Source organism: Ambystoma mexicanum, chromosome 9 (genome assembly GCF_040938575.1).
Source record: "Ambystoma mexicanum isolate Mex_15411 chromosome 9, UKY_AmexF1_1, whole genome shotgun sequence".
Classification (NCBI taxonomy): Eukaryota; Metazoa; Chordata; class Amphibia; order Caudata; family Ambystomatidae; genus Ambystoma; species Ambystoma mexicanum.
Window position 1 is genome coordinate 956,528,217 of NC_090931.1, and position 16,808 is coordinate 956,545,024.

At 44.5% G+C, this 16,808-nt stretch overlaps 1 protein-coding gene across 1 annotated transcript in view; it reads left to right on the forward strand.

Annotated features, from left to right (window-relative positions):
- The window catches only part of LOC138488828 (collagen alpha-1(XXVIII) chain-like), a 324,042-nt gene that overhangs the window by 165,814 nt on the left and 141,420 nt on the right, over positions 1-16,808 (forward strand). The window contains exons 15-19 of the mRNA XM_069616159.1: positions 8,560-8,628; positions 8,969-9,037; positions 9,149-9,217; positions 12,628-12,696; positions 15,697-15,768. Coding sequence (XP_069472260.1) covers positions 8,560-8,628; positions 8,969-9,037; positions 9,149-9,217; positions 12,628-12,696; positions 15,697-15,768 — 348 coding nt within the window. The remainder of the gene's footprint in view (positions 1-8,559; positions 8,629-8,968; positions 9,038-9,148; positions 9,218-12,627; positions 12,697-15,696; positions 15,769-16,808) is intronic.

Genomic DNA, 16,808 nt, shown 5'->3' on the forward strand with positions numbered 1-16,808 from the left:
ACCACAATTAGTCTCAAAATTTCATAGAAAGTATCCTTCTAAAATTGGCCCTGGGACAGGGCATTAAGGGGGGGGTACTGTCAGGTTTCGTGGGATTTGGTTGAATGTGGTAGAATGAGGATATGATTAACATAAAGTATGGTTTGGGCCTTAACTTTCTGTGCAGAGTGTGGAGAGCTTCCCAAGTCAAAATGGAGACTTCCAAAAGGATCAGTGATTGGTCAGAAGTAACAGAAAGGCATTGTTGGAACATTCTAAACCGCCTTTCATTGTCAGAAGCCCAGCTGGAAGGTCCTATGTTTGAAGCTCTTAAGATTTAGAAAACTTTAGTTAGGCCCTTGTGCCTAAAATTAGTTATTTTGGTTCTGGAAAGTGTTGGAGATTTAAGAAGAAACTTAGAAAACGTTCCGGTGAAAGAAAGAAGCAAGCTAAGTGAATTCATTATCTTTTATGGATCTTTGTGATTTTCAAGCAGGAGTTAAATATTAATTCCATTAATTAACTTGTTCCTGTTTTTATTAGTTTTTGTTAAAATAGTAGTTCATTTCGTTCTTTCATGAATCTATTTTTGAACTTCTAGAACTGTATTTAAATTTACTGAACTGCGTCACATTTTTTGCAATTGGCTAGTTGGAGTGTGGAGGTCTGTTTATCATTTTAGCGTCGTGTGTTTTTTCGGCCGTATAAAATATTGAGTATTGTACCCTTTTTCGGTAACAGTGCTTTTATTAGCGTCGGACTAGCGTTAGAAATCTTACACTGTCTGCGCAAGTGACAGTGTGGTAGCCATGCGACTCTGAAGCGTTATGTTTAATTTACTAACATTCTAACCTGGCGCGTGATCATCACTGGGCTGCCTCTTCAAGGATTAGTGTCCGGAACTGAGGACTTTCTCCTTCCTGTTTGAACACTTCATATTAGAAGAGTGGAATACTATTCATTTACGCATGCGCCCATGCCAGTTTCATTTTTGAACTCTTTTCCTTGTTTTTGTGCGCTTCCATTTTAGAAGGAGTAAACAATATCTTCACGCATGTGCATATTCTGGTTAAAAGAACGCTTCTTTTATGAGCAATCATCTTTGCCAGCAAAAGATCCAATTAATGAACACTTTTATATATTCAGGAAACAAACCATTTTAACTTGAATAGCCAGAGTGTCATTTTTGGAATTGGTATTGAAGCAGCTAGAAATCATCAATACAAACTACATGTATAATATTTCCAGTGGGTTGTTTGGGTAAATGACATTGGAACTGCTTGAAGATTAACTCATTAAACTGAGAGAGATTAGCAGCTTTTTCACAACCGAATTGAAGAAATTAGTAAGAGCATCTGAGACTCTATTTTTCTGTTTTCTTCATTTGAATTCACACGTCCTCTAAGTTATTCACAGAGGATAATCAGGTATGGTGGCGTGTTTATTTACTTAAAATTATAACGAGAAGTCAGAGCCAAGGAATTCAAAGGTTAGTGACTAAAGTGAATTTGTTGTTATTTTCACCAACAGGTTGACAGATAAAGAAGCTGAGCAAAACCTGAAGTTTATTATTTTGTCCCATTTTCCCCCTTTCCCTTGGGGGTGCTCTCAACTGAACTGTTTGATACCAGTTAAGAGGTTAGCATCCAAAGGGGACTGCGGGGGTTCAGCAGCTTCCGGGGACAACATCAGATTTGAGAAAGCCTGACACAGATGGAGTCCTTAACGGTTGCAGGTAATTGTTGGACGTGTTTACGGTTTGAAATAAACCAAATACACAATAAAAACAAAAAAAAGTTCTCTTATGTAGCATGATGACTGGAAAGGAATTAGGGATCCAAGAACTGTAGTGCGCTTGTGACCCCGGAGGGAAACTGCATGCTGTGTCATTGATATGTTATGTAGCATACTAAAGGGAAAGGGATCAGGGAGTCAAAAACAGAAATGCACGTGTCACCAGGGAGTTCAACCATATTCGTCCTCATTGATATGTTCCGTTGCAAGCTGAACGGAAGGGCATTAGGGAGTGGAGAACAGGCATTCCTGGAGGGCAGCTGCATTCTGTATCATTGATGTGTTCTGCGGCATGCTGAATGAAAAGGGACTAGGGAGTTGAGAACAGACATGCACAAGTCACACCTCATTCAATTGAAAGGGATTGCTCCTGGGTAGCAACACTTCTTAAAATGTCGATTTCAGTCAACGTGCTAGTAACTGAAAAATCAAATAAAATATGTTTTAACAATTATGTCAGGATCTCGGATACATCGTGATAAATCAAGGGCTATACCTTGAGAAAAGCTGACCGCAGTTGGGACAGAATAGGATGCCCGCCAGAGAGAAACACAGAGTAATGAATATCCGAAATCATAAAGTCCTCTGTGTGGTTATACATAGCAATCAACGGCACAGCATTGAGACGCACAAACACAGGCACGACATCTCTACCACTTGATCTGAGACTCACAAACACAGGCGCAACATCTCTACCACTTGATCTGAGACTCACAAACACAGGCGTGACATTTCTACCACTTGATCTGAGACACACAAACACAGGCGCGACATCTCTACCACTTGCTCTGAGACTCACAAACACAGGCGCGACATCTCTACCACTTGATCTGAGACTCGCAAACACAGGCGTGACATTTCTACCACTTGATCTGAGACACACAAACACAGGCACGACATCTCTACCACTTGATCTGAGACGCGCAAACAGAGTCATGACATCTCTACCACTTGATTATCAAGACGCACAAACACAGGCGCAACATCTCTACCACTTGATTATTGAGATGCACAAACTGAGGCAAAACATCTCTATCACTTGATCTGAGACACACAAACACAGGCGCGACATCTCTACCACTTGATCTGAGAAACACAAACACGGCGCGACATCTCTACCACTTGATTATGGAGATGCACAAACACAGGCGCAACATCTCTACCACTTGCTCTTGAGACGCACAAACACAGGCGCAACATCTCTACAACTTGATCTCGAAACGCACAAACACAGGCGTGATACATCTCTACCACTTGATTATCGAGACACAAACACAGGCGCAACATCACTACCACTTGATTATCGAGACGCACAAACACAGGCGCAACATCTCTATGACTTGATCTGAAATGCACAAACACAGGTGCAACATCTCTACCACTTGATTATCGAGATGCACAAACTGAGGCACAACATCTCTATCACTTGATCTGAGACACACAAACACAGGCGCGACATCTCTACCACTTGATCTGAGAAACACAAACACAGGCGCGACATCTCTACCACTTGATCTGAGACTCACAAACACAGGCGCGACATCTCTACCACTTGATCTGAGACACACAAACACAGGCGCGACATCTCTACCACTTGCTCTGAGACTCACAAACACAGGCGCGACATCTCTACCACTTGATCTGAGACTCGCAAACACAGGCGTGACATTTCTACCACTTGATCTGAGACACACAAACACAGGCACGACATCTCTACCACTTGATCTGAGACGCGCAAACAGAGTCATGACATCTCTACCACTTGATTATCAAGACGCACAAACACAGGCGCAACATCTCTACCACTTGATTATCGAGATGCACAAACTGAGGCAAAACATCTCTATCACTTGATCTGAGACACACAAACACAGGCGCGACATCTCTACCACTTGATCTGAGAAACACAAACACAGGCGCGACATCTCTACCACTTGATTATGGAGATGCACAAACACAGGCGCAACATCTCTACCACTTGCTCTTGAGACGCACAAACACAGGCGCAACATCTCTACAACTTGATCTCGAAACGCACAAACACAGGCGTGATACATCTCTACCACTTGATTATCGAGACACACAAACACAGGCGCAACATCACTACCACTTGATTATCGAGACGCACAAACACAGGCGCAACATCTCTATGACTTGATCTGAAATGCACAAACACAGGTGCAACATCTCTACCACTTGATTATCGAGATGCACAAACTGAGGCACAACATCTCTATCACTTGATCTGAGACACACAAACACAGGCGCGACATCTCTACCACTTGATCTGAGAAACACAAACACAGGCGCGACATCTCTACCACTTGATCTGAGACTCACAAACACAGGCGCGACATCTCTACCACTTGATCTGAGACACACAAACACAGGCGCGACATCTCTACCACTTGCTCTGAGACTCACAAACACAGGCGCGACATCTCTACCACTTGATCTGAGACTCGCAAACACAGGCGTGACATTTCTACCACTTGATCTGAGACACACAAACACAGGCGTGACATCTCTACCACTTGATCTGAGACGCGCAAACAGAGTCATGACATTTCTACCACTTGATTATCAAGACGCACAAACACAGGCGCAACATCTCTACCACTTGATTATCGAGATGCACAAACTGAGGCACAACATCTCTATCACTTGATCTGAGACACACAAACACAGGCGCGACATCTCTACCACTTGATCTGAGAAACACAAACACAGGCGCGACATCTCTACCACTTGATCTGAGACTCGCAAACACAGGCGCGACATCTCTACCACTTGATTATCGAGATGCATAAACACAGGCGCAACATCTCTACCACTTGCTCTTGAGACGCACAAACACAGGCGCAACATCTCTACAACTTGATCTCGAAACGCACAAACACAGGCGTGACACATCTCTACCACTTGATTATCGAGACACACAAACACAGGCGCAACATCACTACCACTTGATTATCGAGACGCACAAACACAGGCGCAACATCTCTATGACTTGATCTGAAATGCACAAACACAGGCGCAACATCTCTACAACTTGATCTCGAAACGCACAAACACAGTCGTGACACATCTCTACCACTTGATTATTGAGACACACAAACACAGGCGCAACATCACTACCACTTGATTATCGAGACGCACAAACACAGACGTGACATCTCTACCACTTGATTATCGAGACGCACAAACACAGGTGCTACATCTCTACCACTTGATCTCGAGACGCACAAACACAGGCGCGACATCTCTACCACTGGATCTCGAGCAAGGTAGAAACCTGTGAAATGTGGGCAAGCCACGCCGCATCCTATATTATGCACGTTCCTTAGAATGTCCCTAAGATAAATGTCACTTGGAGAGTGGTCCTAACATAGACGCAGAGCTGCTAATTGGAGAGGATAGCGCTTAGACTAAAAGCTGATGGTTGTTATGATATCTTTAAGGACCAGGTTCATTTGTCGCACAGGAATGCCTGCAGTTTTCCCCTGCACCAAGAACTCGAGTAAAAGGCAGCATGCCTGAACGCCTCCTGCGTATCTGTTATAATCCCTTTGAAGAGCATTGCCAGGGGGTGTCAGCCAGCTATCCTGTGGGGCTGCCTCTCATGGGCTGGCAGCTGGCGCTGGGAGCGAGGCCATGTTTCCCATTGCTTCAGCTGCAGCTGCTTCTTAAGTACCTCGAGGTTTGCTTAGAAAGAACCACATCGTTTGCTAGTGGAGAAAGCCTTTGAGTACTAAAATTGGAATTTATTGTGCGCCACTTAAATTGTGGTTTAAGTCAATGAAAAGTGATGAAGAAACTATCGTTAGATTCAGAGCAAGCCTTCTAGATTTCGCTCTAGGGTTTACCTCAAGCTTTGTGCTTGACGGCGCATGCTCTCAAGGCTGCAGTGCTACAGTAATGCCAAGAGATCTGGCGAGGGCAGACATGAGGCACGCCAATGCCGCTAGACGTTCATAGGTAAGATGGTGCTTGCAAATATGCTCCCCTTTTACTCCTCTCCCTCCTGCTTTCATTTTATCCCATACAGCAGTCTTTTTGCCCTCCTTTTTTCTTTACTAGTAATTTCCTCTCTACTATCTCATTCTTTCCTGCTCTTTTTTAATACTATGTTCCTCATTACGAGTGAGCCGGTCGGAAATGAAGGTGCCGGTAACAACGTTACCGGCACGTTTTCCAGACTGGCTCACTCTGTGTTTGCCAGAAGGGGCTGTGAACTATCGGCAGGCCTGACTTGCCGGTAGTTCAGGCCCCTACCAGCAGATAAATCACTGAAGCACTGGCATCGTTAACAACGGTGCCGGTGCTTCAGTCCTATAGGACTCCATGGGAATGGGAACGTACCATTCTGCCACCACCCGTAATATTCCATTATTACCGGGGGATATCGGGCGGCGGAAACAGTAAGCCGAGCTTGCCGGTAGGCCACGAGTACTACCAGCAGTCTACCAGCAACCTTGTAATGTTGGCCTATGTCATCCTCTGTTTCTACCTCATTCCCTTAATCCTCCTCTCGCCTTTTCTGCTGCATTTTTGCCAAAGGTTCTTTGTTTTAAAGATACCGCTCACGTCCTCATTTTGCTGCTATTTGCAAACTCACCTGCCTTCCTTCACTACATTTTCCCCCTCCCTCGTTTACCCTTTGCCTTTACATTGCTGCCCCTGCACTGCCCATTCCTCACTCACTTGCCTCCCTTCTCTCCCTTTCTCTTGCCCTCCCTCACGCTTCATTTCTCCCTGACTCTTTAGACCTCGATTATTCACCCTTCTTCTTATACTCCTGAACCCCGCTCTCTATTTATCCACCCTTTAATCCTCTTCACCCTGCAGTTCCACTCACTCTTATTAACTATTGCCCCATTCTCCTGCCCTCGTTCATTCTCTGTACCCATTCACCCTTCTACCCTCATCTGGTTCTGTTGAATCACCTTACCTCCTGCCTTCCTTCATTCTCAATCTCTCCCTCACTGTTTTGCCCTCCTTCATTCTCCTCTCTCCTGCCCCATCAGTGTTCATGTTACCTGTTACCTGCTCCTTCTCTACTTTTCTTCCTCACTACCCTGCCCTCAGTCCCTCTCCATTTCCATCCACTGCCCAGCAGCAGGGCCCTGAGGACATGGAGGAGATATGGAGGTGGGGGGTAAGGAGTTAAGGGGTCTTTCAAGTGCCACAAGCAGCACCCACAAACAAGGTAACTAACCCCTCATATGTTTTGAGATAGAAAAGGTGAACTCCTTTAAGTCTGTGATGTTCAATGACATTTCCAGGGCCTGGGGTAAGAACACCGGGGACAAGCACAACATGGTTCTGTATGCTGGAGGTATTGTTGCGCGATATCACCTCCTGTAATGTACCTTCCCATTGCCCATTGTCTGTAACCCTACAATTTCCAACACTGGCTTCAGGCTTGATCTTACAATATTACCAGCATTGACAGCAAAACCTGGCGAGGCGGCCCAGCTGTCTCTAGCTAAAGTCGGACCCCGCCCCCCACCCCCGGCACAGAAAACTGTAAAAAATAAAACACAAGTTTAAAAAAGTAGCATTTGTCCCTAAAGTTCACCATTGTGCAATCCTGCCCACTCTAGGCTCCACCTGCAGGACACGCCCACCTGGGCCCACTGTCATTTGTGTCCACTGGGCCCTTTGCCTTAAATCTGATGCTGCCAGGAGTCCATCAGAATGGGGTGGATTTGGAGACAGCCGCAGAATGTCTCTTTCCATGCTTCAGTGTACCATGTCCACGCAATTTAGAATACATTTGTGTCCGAGCACTGGCTCTTGTATATGTTCTCTGGAAGTGAAGTCATCCCATTGTTCAGAGGCTACGTTTTCCCGTTGTATGATTGTGTGTTTATTCGGACAGGGAGAAGAGCTTTGACAAGAAATTCTACCCATGCGATGCAAGGCTGACTTGGCAATCTCAACATTGGGTGCCTTACATAATTAAGTAAATAATGCAAGAACAGCTACAATACCAGGGTTTAGTAGGTGGGCGCTCGCTGGGGCAGCAAGAGGGGATGGCACAGACCATGCAAACAAGCACATGACACGATGAGCGATTGGAGTGTTTACACATGCTGTTAGTTTATCAATGTTCTGATTATTTATTTATGTTGCAGCTTATATAGCACGCCAAGCCCAAAGGCATCTGGGCGCTTTCTTACAGGCTAGAAATGTTACGGTTACAGTACTTACACAGAGAGTATATACAAGATTAGACATCTATGTGAACGCCTTGCAACATTCATGCAAGTCGTTGTGTGGCAGTCAGTTGTGGCTTGGCTTGACTTCACAGTTATTTAATTTCAAGTTCAAGACACACAACCCTAAGCAAATCCAACATGTCAATTGTTTAAAGTAAAATGCATAACTTTTTCCATGTAGAGTTTTTAACACGTGTTCTGCAGATCGAAAATCGACAAGAAACAGAAGATGGTGGAACATATATTAGTACAGCTCATGATTTGTTTAGATGACATTTTTCCTAATAATACTCCCCCAACAACCTTGAATGCATGAATTCGCAGTGTTATGTCAAGTTTGAACCAATGAAGGATTCCAGGTCGTATTGCAGAGCACTGTTAGCCATACACAGAGCAGCACTCGTTGCGTCTAGAGAAGGTAGGATACATTCGAAGTAAGGAGGTTGTGCTCAAAAGTGAGCTGAAGTCTGCATGTCAATTTCAGGAGTCGCCTTAAACTAACGTTGATGCTTATCGTGCCTTCAGAGGCGGCGCTTAACCCGTCCGATGCTTTCTCCTCCAGGGAGACCGAGGATTTGAAGGACCCAGGGGCCCTCGAGGACAGCCAGGCCTTGGTCTCCAAGGTGATAAGGTGAGCGGTAAACATGTCACTCGATTGACCTGAGAGGCAGGGGGCGACATTGGGGATTGTCTTGTGTTACAAAAGACCATAGAGCTTTGAACATTTACGAGGAGACCCGAGCATCCGTGGATCCGGTGGTCCGCTTTACAGCCCATAAACTGGCACTACCTTTTGTCATGATCTAATGTGGGATGGGGGTAGAAATGTATTGACTGTGTGGGAAAGCACAGAGCTCCAAAACATCTCCCGAATGTAGAGCATGGAGCCGTTGCCCATGGCTTCAGCTGCGCGATGCGTCACTGCGCAGTCAGCCATTCCTAACAAAACCTTTTTCTTTCTTCTACTTTAGGGTGAATTTGGGCCTCCAGGCTTGCCCGGACCAATTGGCTTACCTGGCATTGGAATTCAAGGGGAGAAGGTAAGGCGCTTAAAATGGCGGCGTAGGCCTTTAGACTTTTGGTGATGAGGAAATGTGTGGCGATATGTACGTCTCTCAATGCTAACAATGGATTTCCTTTCTGTTTTTCAGGGCATGCAGGGACCACAGGGGCCGCCAGGTTTAAGGGGACCACAAGGGGAAGGGCTGGCTGGATCTAAGGTAAAACACGCTAAAGTACAATGTTGTAAGCAAAGACACCCACAATGCTTTGCAAAATTGTATGTAAAAACATTGGAGTTATAAAGAGAAAGTACTGCTATTTTGCAAAAAAATACCCCACCCCCTAAAATAATGGACAAGTAACTAATATAGACTTACAAAAACATCTTTACATAATTGTTTTTATATATATATATATATATTTATTCATTCGTTAACGTATTTTTAAAGCGTGGACCTAGCCACAATGCCATAAGGAGTGGTTCATGCATACTATGGCGACCACGGTTCTGCTGCACAGTGCAAAGTTAGTGCGCAGGCTTTTATCATTTCTGATGTTGATTTCTCTGTACAAATCTGCAGTATTCACAGGGCTCAAGTCGAGGGTACACGTGGGTGGACAGAGCCCACATACTTTTTTAAGAGGGTGGACTCAATCCCCCCAGCTAAAATGAAATACATTGAATGTCCTCTGTGAATTTATGAATTAAAGACCTCGGGGATCAAACCGCAGTTAGATTTTTTGGCCAGACACTTCATCACTCCACTATATAACCTGATGAAAAATAAACAACTAAAGGTGAAATGTCCCAATTCGGTATTGCAAGGTCCAGGGATAACATTTGCATTGGTCCTTGTAGTTTACAACATGCACACCTTTTAACGTTTTCAAAAACACTATTAGATGGAAATATCCTCTCTTGGTTTTGTGTGTGTGTGTGTTGATTTTATGAAAGGCAAATGCCATTCGTCCTGTGCAATTTGGGTGGTTATGCAAAGCCAATTTAATGAAAGGTGAATATTTCAGCTTGATATGCTAATTTCTGGCGACGTCACATCCCATTGTGTTTGTTGATGAGTCCCCCCACTTTAGTTTTTCAGACTTGACCCCTGGTTCTTAATCTGCTCGATTTGACAATGAGTACAGCACAGGCAACACCGACGACGACCAAATATTTACGGCGCTGCAAGGAAGCAAGACCTATTGATTAAAAGGATGATTGCATGCCTGCACCCGGCCATGCTTGGCTGGTAGTGTTCCTGAGCTGCATGTCGTCTTCAGTGGTTCAGCTTGCCGTGTCTGAATGCAGCCTTGACTCAAAGAGGCTGTAGATTCGTCCAGCAGTTGTCAGGGTGGGCAAGGGCAAGAACATAGCCTGTTATGTAATGTTTTAATATGCCAGCCATTGCTGTAGCATCCAGGCCCCTCTCTGAATTTGAGGGTTGAGTTGTTGGATGGATTTCAGGATGTTTCCAGAAACGGAGATGATTCGCTTCTTTCCTTCAAGAAAGGGGTCGGGGCTTCCAGAGAAAGAGGGTCCACGCCATTTCTCCCGTGTGAGAGCGGGAAGTGCGATCTGGCGGGTTGGAGTTTCTTTATAGGTTTCAGTGTGGGGCGCATCTAAACATGAAACAAGGGCCAGAATCATGATAAACCTTGTGTGCCAGGCACTCAAATGTATTCTTTGGAGTCTTCTAAAAGAGTATGGGGGCAGACCCAAGGTCATCGCCCGCAGCGGGTGTGCTTCGCATCCTACCAGTGTTCGTCTTTCCATTATACATTGTGTAATGGCTGGACACTGTTACTGCTCCTTAGGACCAGCTCTGCATGGTGCTGCGACAATGTGGACAGGCTAGCAAAGAGAGCCCAAGAGGAGCTTAGGAGTAGTCACGAGAAAATGGCAGAGCTGCGAAAAAGCTGCCGCAAGGTTTAACAAGAGCTCTCCACTGGGCTAGAATCCTGTGGCTCTTCTAGACATGCAACTGCCCCTTCAGCAGGTAGTAGCCGAATAACAGTACCCGTACTGCCTGCCAGGGGAGGACACGCCACCCAGGGATGACGGCCAGGGGCAGGGAAGCCCGTTTGCTTCTCTTTGACCTTTTCGCCGCTGTCAGATGGACGCTGCACTCTCAAAGGTGCTCAGGGGAGTGTTGGAAATGGAAGAAATAGACTCTGGGTACACCCCCACCCCCTTCCTTCCTCGAGGGGAGTGGAGTTATATGGGCGGGGCTGAGGGGCAGAGCCCCCACCCAGGTCACACAACAATCTAATTATTATTATTATTATTTTATTTATTGAGCACGGACCTGGCTTCGAGAAGCAACGGAGCGCTTTACAGAGGTATCAACAGAACAGCTATATAGCTCTGGGTGGGTTACACTGGGACACAGAGGAGGGGTACAGCTGTATCGGTTGGCGGCGTGGAGAGGGGCAAGCAGCGTCTAGTGAGTCAGGTGGTGCAAGGGGCGATGTGATGGCCTAGATGTTGGGGTGGAGGGATTCCTTTAAGAGGTGGGTCTTGAGATACCCCTATATCACAAGAATCAACGTGATGGTGGGTTTATCAGCAGCTGGTACCTTTAACTGAACCATGCCCTGGGATTATGTTCAAATCAGCAATTCCATTAAACAAAAATGACATCTGCAGAAGTGAATAGCTGTGGCCATCCAGCTATCTAATGTCCAGAAGCAGGAAATGGTCAGCAGCCCCCAGCGAAGCAGCAGCTGCCGAGTGACAAACGCTGGAGAAGGATAGGGTTTGGAATATGTAGGCCATTCGCATTTTGCTTGGCCACTCCCAGTATGATGAACCACACGCTTTGTCCAGCCAATAGGCACAATGACGGGCTCGCAGGGTCCAAAGTAGGACCAGAGAAAAAAAACGTTTCCGGCAGTGAATGAAGCAATGTCTTGGGCAGTGATGGTGGATTTTGATGAAAATTTGAAAGGATGGATGTCACAAGAAGCTTTGACATGTAGAGAACACAGGTTAATAGAAATCCCTGATGACTTAAAGATCACAGAAAATTGTTTTGTGTTAAGTGGGACAAAGTTCTTTTTTGGCAACTCCCAACATCAGAGATGTCTCTGTCTTTTATAGGGTGTGCGTTCTGTTGGTGTTTCTTCTCGGGGGCACCTTTTACATAGTCCTGCAGGTGGCTGACCTAACTAGGCAGTAGCTTGGAGACTTGCTTGGTTGCAAGCTAATATATTTCAACCCAAGCTGTATAGAAGATATTCAGGCATACTGAAGGGATATGAGGAAGAAAGAACAGCTCAAAACTATTTAATGAATAATGTAATAGAGGGTGGGATCCCACTGCAGGCCCCTTTCCCTCTGAAACCAGTGAGTCAATTGCCAAACGCAGTGGAAGAGGTGGGGCAGTGCACTGCCCTCCTCTTTGCTGCTAAACAAAAAGGCTTATGGTGGCCCTGTTACAGGAGTGTACAGAGTGTGTAGTAATGTAATGTCAATTAACATAACCCTTCGGATCATCAATTCATGCAACACAAATGTGTGGTCCCAGTGTGGTGCCCTTCGGTCCAGCAATATACCTCCATTTCCCATTGTTAAAGCTCACAGGCCATGTTCAGGGAATATTGACATGTTTTTGACTCTTTCTTTTAGGGAGATCAAGGTTTGCCGGGAGAAGCTGGGGCACCAGGAGAGAGGGGAATCGGAGATCCTGGCTCAAAGGTAGAGTACTTTTCATGGGGGCGTTTCCTTTCATGCTATGTCATCTCAAAATAACCAGCCTGTGAAAAAATGCACAATGATTACAACATTTTTAATTGGGAAGTGCTCCTCAAGGCTAGAAGTAGTGCTGTCTTCCCCATTATTGGAAGGTCTGGATTACAGTCTCTTTGTTGGAAGGTTCTGTGAAACTGCTGTGGAAGAAGCTTGCAAAAACCGAACAGGATGAAAGACAAAGATCGACACTCGAAGGACCCTGGCGGAGCCAGCCTGGGGACACTGTGGGACTCATGCTGGTATAAGACCACTCCAGGCCTTACCGCCAATATGGGACATTTAGAAACAACCCTGTGGGATAAGGAGGGAAGGGTTAGGACAAGGAGAGAAGATACCCAGCAATCCAGCCAACACAACTCCACAACTAATTTCATTGGATGTTGTGGAACGGTCAGGGGTGTCTAAGGCAGATGAGTGCTGAATCTAGAGAAGCATGCATTGTAGTGCTGTCCTTGAGCAACTGCAAAAGGACACAAGATGTCGGGGTACAGTGCCAGATGTGTAGCAAGTATCTGTGACCCAGCATTAGCCTGCAAGAGGCTAACAGAGCAAAGTACAATTTATTTTAGCAATTTCACTAAGAGTTTGAAGTAGTGTTAGCTGACAATGTACGCACCTAGAAAATACAGCATGCGAGCAGCCAGTCCATACATTTGCCCTGAAAGGTAAATGTTTCTATGGAAGATTAGTTGTTACATGCTGAGTAATGTCAGGATAGAGTTCATGATAATGTGTCCCAAAGGTGAGCCAGACACTGCAAAAATGATAGGTGTATTTGAAAAATTCAGTGAACACGTCACAGTTTTGAAATTTAAATACATTTGGACCTTTTTATTGTTCAAAAATGTCCATCATCTCAATGCCCGTATGTGACATGTGTTTTGGCCTCACTTAGGCCTTTTTCAAAACTGGGCTTTAAAGGGATAGTGCGCTCTAAAATGTTATTGTCTTAAAAGATGGGCAATAACCAAAAACATATATTAAACATCTTTTTAAAGAAAGTTCCTATGTCAAATTCTGAGCAAATAAGGCTCAAACCCAATAATTTCAAGCACTAGGAGGCATCCATTTTGTGAAAGGGATAATCCTCCTGTGCATGTGTTAATCTCTGCCCTCGCGGGACTAATGAAGCAAAAGCCACCTGCTGGTAGCTTTTATTACAGCGACTTTTGCTTCATCACCTTTGCTTGCTATAGGGCGCCCCATGGTCAGAATGTCCATACTGTTTAAGTTAGGATGCCCACAGAAAGAACAGGGCAGCAATGAGCCAACGTGACATCTCTTACATCAGTATGACGTTGGTTCTCAGCTGTGCCTGCAAATGAGGTGGCAGTTCTGCCTGCCTCTGGGCCATTCCTTCATGAATGACTCAATTTCTCAAAATGAAACTCCAACAAGATTGAACATGCCATTATTATTGGTCACCGGAAAACTGAAATTAAGCACTGACAAAGGATGTTAGTAGGAGAGCGAGCCCCTTGCCTCCTGGTACAATTTGCTAGTGTTTCCATATGTAAATGTGGTCAAACCAGGAAACCATGTATTATGGTTTGATAATTGCACTGAGGAATTCTGGTGACAAAATATTAGCACACGAAGGCCATTATTGTTCTAATCTCCACCAATCAGACTCCTCGTAATGTAGTCAACATAACTACATGCCAAACATTTTCATTTCAGAAGCACACACGTACACTAGAGAAAGCATTTCTCTGCAGTCAGGAAACAGCAATGTAAAGTCCCCATCGAGATTTCTTTAAACAAGAATCTCCTTCTCTGCTAGAATCTAATTTCATGGGCCTTCAATGTGACAGGAAACATCAATTTTGACACACCAAAGTGATAGATAAAATATGGAACTATGTTTTCACTTAAGTATAGAGAAACAATTCAATCTTACCCGTGATCATTCTAAAATTGATCAAGTTCTACAGCGTTCATGATTAAAATGCTAATATTATAAAGATGACTCTGTTATTTAAATATTACAAAACAGACTAAAAGCACATTTAATTTTCTTACAGATTTTTCGTATTTATTTTACTCACTATTAAAGTGGTGTTTTTTCACTCCAAAACTCATACTGCTACAACCAATATGTGTAATAGCATTCAAGACCTTGTAAAGGGCTGTTTTTGATTGAGATAAAGACCCTTCACAGCCCCTTGGCCAGGAGAAGTCACGGGTAGGACATTAGTCATGTAATTTTCTTCTTTCGATGAAACTTTTGTTCGTGGAATATCCAACCACTATTTTAGTCAATGGATCAATGAATCCAGACCGCGTTCTGGTCTTTTTGATTGGCCAGCACCATCCGCCCTGGTACTGATGATGACTGGTGAACATTTATAGTTCTGCAAGAGGCATTATGTTTTATGTCAGTCCAATTTGTGGAACGCTCATATACCCAAACATCAATTTCTTGGCAATAGGGGCAGAAAAAGAGACAAAGTGAACCCTAGAATTATGAAAAGTCCTTACTGAAAAGCCAGTCTTTCAAGAGTCTAAGGATTAGCAATGGACCCTACAAAGTAATGCCCTCAAACGGGGGATAAAGGACACAGAAAGATCTGCCGACATATAGAATTTAAAGAAGCGAGGCCCATGAAAAGAAGCCTATCTGCCGAGTGGAGATTTCTAGTTGGAGAGTAGAGAAGACGATGGGGGGAAGAAAGCTGGGCCCCTGACCACAATGTAGCAGCCTAACGAAGGTCATTATCTGAAAAGCTGCCCCCCGAAGGGCCTCATGCAGCAAGGTTATAGAAATAAAATGGTTGCACTTCTGCACAATCAACTAGAGGAAATTCTGTGGTACCTGCATTTCTGCTGCTTCCACCCTCAGGGGAAACTTGATCTGGCAGTCCAGGCTTTCTCCCCTGTGATGAAAATCGCGATTGAAAAAAATTATATAACAAAAGCATTTCAACTTGTTTTTTCTCATTGCAGGGTGAACCCGGCTCGTCGGGTTTGGCAGGACTTCCTGGTCTGCCAGGGGAAGATGGAGCCCCAGGACAAAAGGTTTTTTAATATTTGTATTACATTCTGTCCATACTTTACATATGGTCTGAAAAGGTGTGATTGATTTAAATCAAATTTGCATTCTATAAAAAAGAATCTAGGATAAAGATTGCATCGAGCCGGGATCAGTTTTATCATCTGTGCCTTCATTTTCTATAAAGCTTTCCTTGCATTGGCGGTTACAAGACACATGCAAATGGAATAAACTATTATTTCAGTATGTCCAACCTTTCTAAGTGAGTTGTCATTCTGGAAAAGTTACTATTTAGTTTTATAACAAATACGTTCAATACACAAAACCGTGTAATGCGGGATGCTAGAATTTACCTGAAAATATCACATCTTACTTTGAAGGTTGACCATTTACACCTTAAGCCACCGTCACCAATAATGAATTATACCTTTAATTGCAAATCATGCATGTTAATATGGCATGGAAATAAGAATGCAGATGATGCTCGTTTGGTCTACAGCAACCACTGGAAATATCATGGCATATTGTGATTTTCTGTGCGGAAAACGTTTCAACCATTCCGCCGGCATTTGCAAAATATAGGTATCGAATTATTGAGACCACCTTAAAAAGTGACCCACACCAGACATGTTTGTTACATTAGATTTGAGATGTAGAAAGTAGGATTGATGGATGGATGTATGGTGGGTGTACGAAGACAAGGCAAACTAGATGCATGACTAGCCTTGATGTATACATACGGATGGATGGATGGATGGATGGATGGATGGATGGATGGATGAATTGATGGATAGAGGAAAGGAGGGAGAAGGAGGGAGGGAGGCAGGAAGGAAGGAAGGAAGGAAAGGAGGGAGGGAGGGACAGATGGATGTAAATAGACAAGGCAAACTAGATGGACAGCTAGCCTTGACATATGGATGGATGGATGGATGGATGGATGGATGGATGGATGGATGGATGGATGGATGGATGGATGGATGGATGGATGGATGGATGGATGGATGGATGGATGGATGGATGGATGGGTGGGTGGGTGGGTGGGTGGATGGGTGGGGTGGTTCGATGG